Source organism: Salvelinus namaycush, chromosome 25, assembly GCF_016432855.1.
Source record: "Salvelinus namaycush isolate Seneca chromosome 25, SaNama_1.0, whole genome shotgun sequence".
NCBI lineage: Eukaryota > Metazoa > Chordata > Actinopteri > Salmoniformes > Salmonidae > Salvelinus > Salvelinus namaycush.
This window is the reverse complement of record NC_052331.1, coordinates 8,610,586-8,623,731: the sequence shown is the minus strand read 5'-3', so window position 1 is coordinate 8,623,731 and position 13,146 is coordinate 8,610,586. Positions and strand designations below refer to the sequence as shown.

At 42.5% G+C, this 13,146-nt stretch overlaps 1 protein-coding gene across 2 annotated transcripts in view; it reads right to left on the bottom strand.

The window, feature by feature from the left end:
- Positions 1–11,744, bottom strand: part of LOC120020188 (zinc finger protein 704-like) — an 81,925-nt gene extending 70,181 nt beyond the window's left edge. Inside the window, exons 1-2 of one of the 2 annotated variants that reach the window (XM_038963683.1) lie at positions 11,186–11,744; positions 8,214–8,446 (exon numbers count right to left, since the gene is read on the bottom strand). In XM_038963683.1, coding sequence (XP_038819611.1) covers positions 8,214–8,446; positions 11,186–11,479 — 527 coding nt within the window. In that variant the 5' untranslated portion in view covers positions 11,480–11,744. The remainder of the gene's footprint in view (positions 1–8,213; positions 8,447–11,185) is intronic. The other variant, XM_038963682.1, reaches the window with a different exon arrangement.
- Positions 11,745–13,146: the final 1,402 nt, after the last annotated feature.

The window sequence follows — 13,146 nt, the reverse complement described above, 5'->3', positions numbered from 1 at the left end:
GACTGATAAAAGAGACATTTATATCTAGACTTTAGTCGGGAGATAGTAACTTGTTAAATCATTTTTCCTGTGGTGCCCCCGATTACTACTTAATTAATTGTTATATGATTAATGTAATTGCGTAATAGTTGAACGTGGTATGTAATTATTTTATAAAATAACAGTCAAACACAATGATAGTCAAGACACGACAACCCTTTATGAAAGGGTAATAATAGGGCCTGTGTATAGGACTAGGGAGAAGAGGTTGGGGGAAAGAGGGTTGGTTGGGGGTTCACCTTCCAGTCTCAATGAGATCCAGACTGAGACCAGGCAGGCTGTTGCTTTGACCTTCACCCACACAGAGCAAACTTCACTGCGGAAGACAGATGCCTACTCTGGAGGGGTGTGTGTGTGTGTGTGTGTACGTGTGCATGCATGCAGTGCATTCAGAAAGCATTCAGACCCCTTCACTTTTTCCACCATTTGTAATATTTACAGCCTTATTCAAAAATGTATTCAATATTTGTTTTCCTCATCAAACTACTTACCTACAGTTGAAGTCGGAAGTTTACATACACTTAGGTTGGAGTCATTAAAACTCATTTTTCAACCACTCCACATTTCTTGTTAACAATCTATAGTTTTGGCAAGTCAGTTAGGACATCTACTTTGTGCACGACACAAGTAATTTTTCCAACAATTGTTTACAGACAGATTATTTCACTGTATCACAATTCCAGTGGGTCAGAAGTTTACATACACTAAGTTGACTGTGCCTTTAAACAGCTTGGAAAATTCCAGAAAATTATGTCATGGCTTTAGAAGCTTCTGATAGGCTAATTGACATTATTTGAGTCAATTGGAGGTGTACCTGTGGATGTATTTCAAGGCCTACCATCAAACTCAGTGCCTCTTTGCTTGACATCACGGGAAAATCTAAACAAATCAAATTTTATTGGTCACATACACATGGTTAACAGATGTTAATGTGAGTGTAGCGAAATGCTTGTGCTTCTAGTTCCGACCATGCAGTAATATCTAACAAGTAATCTAACAATTTCACAACAACTACCTTTTACACACAAGTGTAAAGGAATGAATAAGAATATGTACATAGAAATTTATGGATGAGCGATGGCCGAACGGCATAGGCAAGATGCAGTAGATGGCATAGAGTACAGTATATACATATGAGATGAGTAATGTAGGGTATATAAAGTGGCATTGTTTAAAGTGACTAGTGATACATTTATCACCTCCAATTTTTTATTATTGAAGTGGCTAGAGATTTGAGTCAGTATGTTGGCAGCAGTCTGATTTAACAGTTTAACAGTCTGATGGCCTTGAGATCGAGAGACTGAAAAACAGCTTCTGTCCCAGCTTTGATGCACCTGTACTGACCTCGCCTTCTGGATGATAGCGGGGTGAACAGGCAGTGGCTCGGGTGGTTGTTGTCCTTGATGATCTTTATGGCCTTCCTGTGACATCGGGTGGTGTAGGTGTCCTGGAGGGCAGGTAGTTTGCCCCCGGTGATGTGTTGTGCAGACCTCACTACCCTCTGGAGAGCCTTACGGTTGTGGGCGGAGCAGTTGCCGTACCAGGCGGTGATACAGCAAGACAGGATGCTCTCAATCTGTAAAAGTTTGTGAGTGTTTTTGGTGACAAGCCAAATTTCTTCAGCCTCCTGAGGTTGAGGAGGCGCTGCTGCGCCTTCTTAACCACGCTGTCTGTTTATACGCAAGTATAAACACCATGGGACCACGCAGCCGTCATACCGCTCAGGAAGGAGACGCGTTCTGTCTCCTAGAGATGAACGTACTTTGGTGCAAAAGGCGCAAATCAATCCCAGAACCACAGCAAAGGACCTTGTGAAGATGCTGGAGGAAACAGGTACAAAAGTATCTATATCCACAGTAAAACGAGTCCTATATCGACATAGCCTGAAAGGCCGCTCAGCAAGGAAGAAGACACTGCTCCAAAACCGCCATAAAAAAAAGCCAGACTACGGTTTGCAACTGCACATGGGGACAAGGATTGTACTTTTTGGAGAAATGTCCTCTGGTCTAATTAAACAAAAATAGAACTGTTTAGCCATAATGACCATCGTTATGTTTGGAGGAAAAAGGGGGAGGCTTGCAAGCCGAAGAACACCATCCCAACCGTGAAGCACGGGGGTTGCAGCATCATGTTGTGGGGGTGCTTTGCTGCAGGAGGGACTGGTGCACTTCACAAAATAGATGGCATCATGAGGCAGGAAAACTATGTGGCTATATTGAAGCAAAATCTCAAGACATCAGTCAGGAAGTTAAAGCTTGGTCGCAAAAGTTTCTTCCAAATGGACAATGACCCGAAGCATACTTCCAAAGTTATGGCAAAATGGCTTAAGGACAACAATGTCAAGGTATTGGAGTGGCCATCACAAAGCCCTGACCTCAATCCTATAGAAAATTTGTGGGCGGAACTGAAAAAGCGTGTTCGAGCAAGGAGGCCTACAAACCTGACTCAGTTACACCAGCTCTGTCAGGAGGAATGGGCCAAAATTCACCCAACTTATTCTGGGAAGGTTGTGGAAGGCTACCCGAAATGTTTGACCCAAGTTAAACAATTTAAAGGCAATGCTACCAAATACTAATTGAGTGTATGTAAACTTCTGACCCACTGGGAATGTGATGAAAAAAATAAAAGCTGAAATAAATCATTCTCTACTATTATTCTGACATTTCACATTCTTAAAATAAAGTGGTGATCCTAACTGACCTAAAACAGGGAATTGTTACTCAGATTAAATGTCAGGAATTGTGAAAATTGACTTTAAATGTATTTGGCTAAGGTGTATGTAAACTTCTGTCTTCAACTGTAATACCTCATAATGACAAAGCGAAAACAGGTTAAGAAATTTTTGTACATTTAAAACAGAAATACCTTATTTACATACAATACGAGTCAAACGTTTGGACACACCTACTCATTCAACGGTTTTTCATTTTTTTCTCCTACATTGTAGAATAGTGGTGAAGACATTAAAACTATGAGGACAACGCAGAAGTGGCTTCGGGACAAGTCTCTGAATGTCCTTGAGTGGCCCAGTCGGAGCCCGGACTTGAACCCGATCTAACATCTCTACAGAGTCCTGAAAATAGCTGTGCAGTGACGCTCCCCATCCAATATGGCAGAGCTTGAGAGGATCTGCAGAGAAGAATGGGAGAAACTCCCCAAATACAGGTTTGCGTCATACCCAAGAAGATTCGAGGCTGTAATCACAAAATGTGGAAAAAGTGGGGTCTGAATACTTTCTGAATACTTTCTGAATGCACTGTACATGGGTGAGTGCGTGCGTGGTGTGTGGGAATGCATGGAGTAGCCTATGCTTCATCCTGCTTCCGGAAGCACAGTGCTGCTGACCTATGTTAGCTGGCTGAGCTAAAGCTAGGTCAGTCAGCCTATCACGGAGTGGCAATCTCTCACAGCGTTGACATAGAAGAATTAGGTCGCATTGGCCTTGTACAAGCAGGCTGGGGCAGTATTTCCATTCACTTAAACAACTGCCTCAGAGCCAAAATCTGCAGGAGAAGAGATAAGAAAACAAAGCATTTCCCAACAAACCTGCCAAAAAGCTAGACTGAGTACCTTGTCATTGTCAAAAGAGATTGGCATTTCAATAATCTCAACGTTCAATAAACGCTGGATTTACGGCAGAGTTGCTCATTGGTTGTTGGAAATAACATGAATTGTTTTCCAGGAAAACATGTGGCGCGTCGAAAATAGAATTCGAATTTATAACAAAGTCAAAAACAAACATTTAGCTGTTAGCTAGGCACATTGTTGTATTCTGAGGCTTTTAAATCAAAACGAACTGTTCTGTGGTTGAAATTGCAGTATGTATTTAGTTTGAGAATTTAGACCTGAGCTAGCAACTTTTGACAGACTGATAATGTCTGGACAAACAAAAAATGGTTGCTAACCAACGTGTTCTGTGGAGAAATTAAGTTCCAATATTTGCATAATCATTGTGATTTGAGGATAGCTGTTAGGGTGATCGAATCAGGATCCTCTGTTTTTCTCAAGGTCATTAATGATACAATGTTCATGTGGGTAATTATCAATAAAATGTCACAATAAGGTGCAGAGCGTTCGATTTTTCTGCTGGGGGGGCACGGAGACCCGCAGGTCCGCTAAAACCATTGACAACTGGGTGTCGTTTAAGGGATTGGTAAATAAACGTTAACTATTCGGTCGTAATATCATGACCTCTTGAAGAGCATAGTCAGAACCACAAATGTCCAAACAGTCCATGCAAAACAGTTGCGCACATTTCATCATCAAAGTTACAGGCTACAACAAGTAACTGCATGCTTTCATGACCAGTAAACATCAGTTGATCATGTCATTTCAGATAGGCGAGGGTAAAAAGTAGAAACTCACACACTGGTTCCTTCATTTCTCCCCCATGTTATTCAATTGTTACCATGCACCTGCAACAGAGATAGCTCAGATGTGCCAGTGCCTTTTTGAATGTTGAGATACGTGAGGGTAGCCTCATGATATCTCTCAATATTGGCCACCATTAATTGGATATTTGACTGATATAAAATACAATACGAGCGATTTCGGTTCATTTCCCATCCTTTGTGGGGTCTGCCTGTCAAGCAGCAGAAAGGTGCGTTTGGCGATGTACTGTTAGCTGATAATGTTGACGTTGCTAGCTACCGGTAGAAACTTGGCTAAACATAGTGGTAGGTAGACCTAATGCACTTTTTTCTACAAACATAGGCCAACCTAGCAAAGTTAGCTAATATTATCCCCATTTCAACATTGGTTTTAAGAGTGTTTAATCACAATTGCTGCTGACAGACATGATAGGCTACATTGATTGATTAGCCAATTTGATGTAGACAGCTAGCTAATAACAGATCAATATGGCTAGTAAACAAACTAACTAGATGAACTAGATAGCTATATCCAAATATTGTTTGATTTGCATCTATAGTGATGTCCGACTGACAACTTTACCACCAAGAGGACTTGCCGATGTCAAGCTCTTCCCAAAAGCCTCATCTGATGAAGCAAGCTAAATGACACGTTGTTTGCTCACACGCCAAATGGATAGCCTACCCTCACATATTTGAAAATGCATGCTTAATTGAGGTTTACTGATCACGAAAAACATGTAGTTACTTGCTCTAGAACTCTGAGGATAGAGCTAAATGTGGAATAAACGGACATGTGTAGTTCTGACTATGCTCGTCAAGAGGTGATATAAAAATGTATTTAACAATCCCTTGAAAACAGCACAGTTGTCAATGGTTTTAGCAGAGAAGCTGCCAAATCGAACTCTGCATCGTATTGTGACGTTTTATTGATAACGAATTTGAAGATGGCGGAGAGGCCGGTCTCTTAGTCACATGACATGAAGTACAGGGAGTGGATTAGCCAAAGAGACTGGTACTCAGGCTACCAAAAAAGCTGCCCCAACCCAAGTCCCTCCTCTTTTAGGTGCAGAGAAGCTTGTCTGGGCTTGTCTGCAGGACAAACAGTAACACAGTGATAAAGCCCTGAACTGAACACATTGCCCAACTTTACAAAACACTGCCTCTTAAAAAGAGTGCCTGGCTAGGGTGTGAATGTGGAAACAAACACACACCAGACACACACAAGTGTGACAGCTGAGAGGTGAAACAAGGCAAACGCTCGATTACACTGTGAAGAAGTAGCTTCCAACAAGAAACTGTCTATAGTCAGACCATAAAACTATACAACAGACTGTAACATTAAAACTGTGGGACAGACGGACACTAGTGGGCTGAACCACCATTTCTTGTCTGTGCTTACTTGAACCGTTCCATCGCGGAATGAACACAGCCATACAAACAACCAATATCCAATTCCTTCTTATTGCAGATACAGGATGGAATTATAGAATCGATTTGACTGTAACTGCTCCTTATGCTCCTGCTAAGAGAAAGTGGCCCATGCTACATAGAGCAGACCCCCATTTGGATGTGAGCAGGGTGAGACGAGGAGATAATCTACACGCTTAATGTAGCCACAAGGGCCTCGACAAATATGACCGAATCATTAGGCCTATGTAACGTAACGTTATTCAAACTCTGTTAGCAGCCCTGGCCAGCGTGTTTAACATGCTGAAGGATAGAGTAGAATAGTAGGGGAGTCCATCCACTCAGACTGAGGGAGAAAAGTCATTTCAAGTCAGAGGTGAAAGGTGAGCATGGCAGCTGTTGTGTTGGCTGGCTCTCGCAAACGCATGTGTGCTGCGCGCACACACACACACGCGCACTCAAATTCATTTCTCACCCACATACTTACTCACCCAGTGACACACACACAGAAAACGCACACACAGCAACTGTCAGTACTTTGGAAAGCAAGCATGCTCAATCTTGCTGCATGCTCCCCGGGAGGACACTTTCATCACACATGATTTCCTGCACATGAACTTCACATGATCCTGATATAAGAGAACAGTGATTTTAAACCAACAACACACTCATCAGGTCATCGTTCTCCATTGATCCACCATATTGGATTTTATCAAGACCTCATTGCAACTCTCTACTACCGCAGGGAACTTTGTTAATGTATAACATCATTGCAACTCTCTACTACCGCAGGGAACTTTGTTAATGTATAACATCATTGCAACTCTCTACTACCGCAGGGAACTTTGTTAATGTATAACCACATTGCAACTCCTCCCCCTCAGACACACAGACACAGAGTTTCCCCCTCACACACAGACACACAGAGACACAAAGTCCCCCCCTCACACAGAAACACAGACACAGAGTTCCCCCCCCTCACACAGAGACAGTTGTTCCAACCTATCAATGGTTGTAAAAAATGGTGAATAAAAAGGCTTAACTAGCGTCTGCCTGCAGCCTTTCCCAGACCTCCTGTCTGTTATGTAACAGTGTTATCTATTAGAGCGCTGGCTGGCCATGTCCCTGGACAGACACAGCTCTCTCTCCCTCTGACTGCTGCCTGTGTCTGGACCGCTGTGTTTGTGCTTCAGTCGATCCCTATCAGAGAGAGTGTCCTGCACAACACACCAGTGCACGCGCGCGTGTGCGCGTGCGCGCGTGCGTGCGTGCGTGCGTGCGTGCGTGCGTGCGTGCATGTATGTGATTCACAGGGAAAACAGCCTTGAGCTTCTCTCGCTCTGCTAGCCACTGAGTCACACACACACACAACAGTACAAACCACTGACAGAATAACATATAAACAAACACAGACACACGCTTAATGATACCGAGTCTGGATAGACACAGAGAGATTATAGAAAGAAAAGGGAAAGTGGGAACACTTTCATCTGAATATGAGACATGGATTAAGGCGCAGGAGTCAATCTCGCCTGGGCATAATAATGATTTTTCAGATTAGAAGGGGGTGGGGATTTTAGGGGGTCGATAATTCCACAGCATTGCATGTCCAATCCCATGACAGATGCTTCAACACAATGTCATCTAGTGTGAAAGATCACATGCTCAACAATGTGGAACATAGGTATTCTTTCGCAGCGTTAAATGTGTGAGATACTTGAATCTCAATGTTAAGGTAAAAAAAAATACGATTTGTGTGGTTGGCCATGGTGTGCAAGGCAGTGACAGAAGCCATTGACATCTTGTGCATTGACTAATCTAGCAATTGGTTCATTGGCTAGTGGTGCACCATTACAGTAAGAGCCGTATTGGTTTAGGTTTATCAGTCAACAGCAACATGGCCGTCATACATCCCATTTTCACTCACATGATTGGGCAATCTTGACCTTATTATAGAACGTTGACACACTGAGGTATTTTCTAAAGTCTTGAGAACATTCCAGAAGTATTCTGGAACACTGAAAAGCATTCTAAGAATCCAACAGCGGTCATCTGACCAAGCCTCCCCCACAACATTTATACCCGAAACCATAGGAGAGCTTGAACCACTACAAGGTTAGAGTCAATTCCATTTAAACTCCAGTTTATTCAGGACTGTTTTGGGATTTGAGGTGAAAACACCCAATTCTGTTTTCACTTATTGAAATTCTATGCCAATTCTTAGAGCTATTTTAACTTTCTGAAATTCTATGCCCCATTCAATGACTGTATCATCTGGACCTGGAATGGTATAGACCCAACTATGGGTAAGGCAGCAACCATGCTACAGGTAATAACCATAACGTTATCCATGCCTTACTAGGTAATAACTGTTATTAGCCATGTGGTCCCTACCTGCGTCGGGGGACAGGTATTTGGGAGGAGGGATGAGGGTCTCTCTCCTCAGGTGGAACTTGCTGTCCATTTGTTGCCTGGCAACCGCTGGGCACCAGCGGGGTCCTCGCCTCCGAGTGCACGTGTCTGTCCGCCTTCTGCCCTTTCCGGATCAGGCAGTGTGTGGGACTGCCGTTAGTAAGGATCCCAGTCAGACCACTGTTTCTTTCATCTGCCTCCCCACCACAACCTGCCTGAAGGATGAAGAACAATACACACACAGAGAAATTATCTAAATGTTGGAGTCTCAGAACTGATACTATCCACATGATCGTTTTAGGCACCGTTTAACAGATGTCTTTGGCTACATTGTTGGGAAGGGGACATGTGCTGGAGATTTTGTGTGTAAGGAAATATAGAAGCTGTGTCACTGAATCTGAACGACTAAAAAGCAGTCAAAAAGGTGTTTTAAGATCTTCTTTAAATATGTTCACAGTTTTGCCCCCCCTCAGGTTCTCTAGCAGGATATTCCAGAGGCTGGGGGCATAGTAACTAAAGGCAGCCTCTCCATGCCTCTTGGTCCTAGGCTTTGGGATAGTTAAAAGGCCAGAGGACCTGAGGGACCTACTGGGTACATAACTTAAAAGCATGTCTGACGTGTATTGGGGTGCACAAGCATGGATTTATTTTAAATTAATTCTAAAACTCAAAGGCAGCCAGTGCAGAGATTTTAAAACCGGTGTAATGTGTGCTCTAGTACAGTGCCGTATCTTTGGATTGCCAAAAACCTTTTAACCACTAGTGGGCGCTTTCCATTAGTGGGGGATTTCCATGTAAAGTAGCCTCTAGTGTGACTAAACCATAACCCATCAAATGTATCGTGATAAAAATGGGAGGGAAAAAAAGTGAATAATTAATTTCTCTCTCATGTGAAACTACCAGGAAGTCTGAAAAGACAGACTAAACATGTTGGTCCCATGTTTCATGAGCTGAAATAAAAGATCCCAGAAATGTTCCATATGCACAAAAATGTTACTTCTCTCAAACTTTGTGCACACATTTATTTACATCCCTGTTAGTGAGCACTTCTCATTTGCCAAGATAATTCATCCACCTTAAACAGCATGATCATTACACAGGTGCACCTTGAGCTGGGGACAATAAAAGGCCACTCTAAAATGTGCAGTTTTGTCACACAACACAATGCCATAGATGTCACAAGTTTTGAGGAAGCGCGCAATTGTCATGCTAACTGCAGGGATGTCCACCAGAGTTGTTGCCAGATAATTTAATGTTAATTTCTCTACCATAAACCACCTCCAACGTCATTTTAGAGAATTTGGCAGTACGTCCAACCGGCCTCACAACCGCAGACCACGTGTATGGAGTCGTGTGAGTGACCAGTTTGCTGATGTCAACGTTGTGAACAATGTGGCGGTGGGCGGTGGTGGCGGTGGGGTTATGGTATGGGCAGGCATAAGCTACAGATAATGAACACAATTTAATTTTAATCGCTGGTCATTTGAATGCACAGAAATACCGTGACAGGATCCTGAGGCCCATTGTCATGCCATTTATCTGCCGTAATCACCTCATGTTCAAGGTGTCGAAAGCATTCCACAGGGATGCTGGCCCATGTTGACACCAATGCTTCCCACAGTTGTGTCAAGTTGGCTGGATGTCCTTTGGGTGGTGGACCATTCTTGATTCACATGGGAAACTGTTGAGCATGAAAAACCCAGGTGTGTTGCAATTCTTGACACAAACCAGTGTGTCTGGCACCTACTACCAAACTCCTTTCAAAAGGCACTTGAATATTTTCTCTTGCCCATTCACCTTCTGAATGGTACACACACACAATCCATGTCTCAATTGCCTCAGGGCTTACAAATATTAGTTTAACCCTTTTCTCCCCTTCACCTACACTGACTGACGTGGATTTAACAAGTGACATCAAAAAAGGGATCATAGATTTTACCCCGGTCAGTCTATGTCATTGAAAGAGACAGCATTCATATAGGATGCATATCAACAATATGAAAACGTTTCTATGAATTTTCCATTTGGCATGTCTCGGTGTAATGATATGACAACTGTGTAGCGGTTTTGGGCAATCCTTCCCCCGCTTTTGTTACATGCTGGCTGAAGACCGTGTTAGCCTGTTACTAGCGAACACCAGACACAGATGAAAGGGATTAAGTGTTTTAGACAAGTAGGTGAAAGCTCTTATTATATTTGTTGACGTGCTGAAGTCAATTTTTGGCACCAGTAGACTAGCTAGCTATGTAAACCACGCCCCTCTGCAAACACACCTTCTGGTTTGTTGGTTAAAAGGCCGAATTTATTTTGAATTAGGTAAGAGAATAAAACATTACCAAATGTGGCTTTTTAATAATCCTGCCTCCTGAATAAGTGTTTGACATGGGTGGAGGGGACCTGTACATTTATGATCAAACTTTCTGAATGTAGAAGCAACAGATATGTTCATACTTTGGTAGTCCTACTTTGATATGGTTTCATCCATATGACCCAATTTCATGAAAACATGATTTTGACTGATCTGGACTTTTAAACTTTGAACATGCAATGGGCCGCCATCTTAACAAATTAAGATTCGTCATATATAGCCTACTAGTTGTAATTAATAATCTAACTAACTTTGGTTAGTCGCATGCCTGACACCTATATTTGTCACTTGAAAACATAACCGGTTCACGTCGTCAGCAAAGTTAGCCTCTTCGCTCCGGGAGACCTGTAACCTTATTGGGCGCACAATGTATGGGCTACAGGTCTTCCGGAGCGAAGAGGCTACAGAAAACTATGAGCGGACTGGTTCTGTATTACGGGTGATTGCAAAAGTAGGCTTTTCGGCAACATTGTAACTTAATGTGAATCATTTAATAGGGTGGAAATGAATAACTAACCAACTCACTGTTAGACCCAAATATATTACGTCCGGCATGCAATGGTTTTGACCGTGTAATACAACCTACTTTATTCAAGAGGTGGTATTGTTCTCTCCCTGATGACAGGTCATTCACATTGAGGACGGTGTCCTGTCTTGTACATTCTCTTAAAGATCCATCATCCAACACGAATTTGTAGAAAACTGCTCCTGTTGCGGGACCATTCTTGCACGCCAGAATGACACCGCTGTCCGCAGTGGCGGCGACAGTAATTTTGCGTCCCTTGGAGCCCTCTGCATGCTGATCAATACCGGCTTGTTTCGAAGCGCCCCCGACCCGTATTCCAACAGGAGACATGTCAAGCAGACGTTTAGAATTCATCGTTGGACTAGAGAAAGATGACCCGCTTTCTATAGATTTGAGTGCAGATATCCGTAATAAAATACATTTATCGGGATTGTCTGGAATCGATCTCCGTCTGTTCCCGCTGTTCTACCGTATAGTTAAAGATTGTTTAGTTATTTAGTCAAACAAAATGCCACGCCTCCACTCCCCTGCATGTCCAGACCACTGGTGCAGCCTGGTGAGATTCACAGGGCACCGCCTTCAGTTCACTCAAACTGGTCCTCAGAATACATAAACACTCCACTTCGGCACGCAGCCGTCGGAAGCCTGCAGCCCATTGGCTAGTTTGGACCGTGTCACTTCTTTTCAGCGAAGATTGTGGGGGTGTGTCGCTCCAGTTTGCCCTATGCCAGCCGGCCGTTGGAAAAGGGAGAAATGAAAACAACAAGGCCTAGACTTGGTTGAAGTCGAAACAGTAGCCTTATGTCTGTGGAGATCAAGTGTATCAGCCTATTCACAACTTGAAAGAATAGCCCAAAGCGCGGAATTAATCACTCGTTTTATCACCGGATAATAACAAAAAAAGCCTATGCCATTTTATCAGTTTCCGTAGCCTAAATGGCTGGGTTTACATTAAAGGGATAATCCACCCCCAGAAAAAAAACTATGTAACTCAAGTTTATTTTTCGCTCAGTGGGTAGAAGAAGCCTTTTCAACATCATTTAACTTATAAGTGGTTCCGTCTTAGCCTTGGCAGCCGATGGTTGGTGCTAAATCTGCACAATCTAGGATTGATGTGCATTCCCGGTAATATATGGGCAGCTCGTACATAAAGCATCCTCCCTGCAGGCTGCAAAAGCATCATTTTCCTCCTTAACCAGCTGTAATGGCGAGTCGCCCCCCCTCCTCCACCAAAAAAGGAAAAATATGTGTACTGTCTTAATAATACACAATTTTCCACCACCAATTTACAATGTTGCACACTGCTTCCACCAAAGATAGTAAATTGTCAGAAAATCTGAAAATGGTGGTGCTCTCTTAACCTGATACGAAAAGTAACTTCCGGTCGTAGCTGTACTCGCTCTAGTCACAAAAAGTGGTGTAAAGTACTTAAGTAAAAATACTTTAAAGTACTACTTAAGTCATTTTGGGGGTATCTGTACTTTACTTTACTGTTTATATTTTTGACAACTTTTCTTTTTACTCCACTACATTCCTAAAGAAAATAATGTACATTTTACTCCATACATTTTCCCTGACACCCCAAAGCACTCATTACATTTTGAATGCTTAGCAGGATAGGAAAATGGTCCAATTCACGCACTTATCAAGCGAACATCCCTGGTCATCCCTACTGCCTCTGATCTGGAGGACTCACTAAACACAAATGCTTAATTTGCAAATTATTTCTGAGTGTTGGAGTGTGCCCCTGGCTGTCCGTAAATAAACAAAAACCAAAAAGATTTGTGCAGTTTGGTTAATATAAGCAATTTAAAATAATTTATAGTTTTACTTTTAAAACTTAAGTATATTTTTGCAATTGCATTTACTTTTGACACTTAAGTATATTTAAAAGCAAATACTTATGTACTTTTACTCATGTAGTATTTTACTGGGTTTAATGGTCTGGGGCTGTTTTCATGGTTCGGGCTAGGCCCCTTAGTTCCAGTGAAAGGGAATCTTAACGCTACAACATACAATAA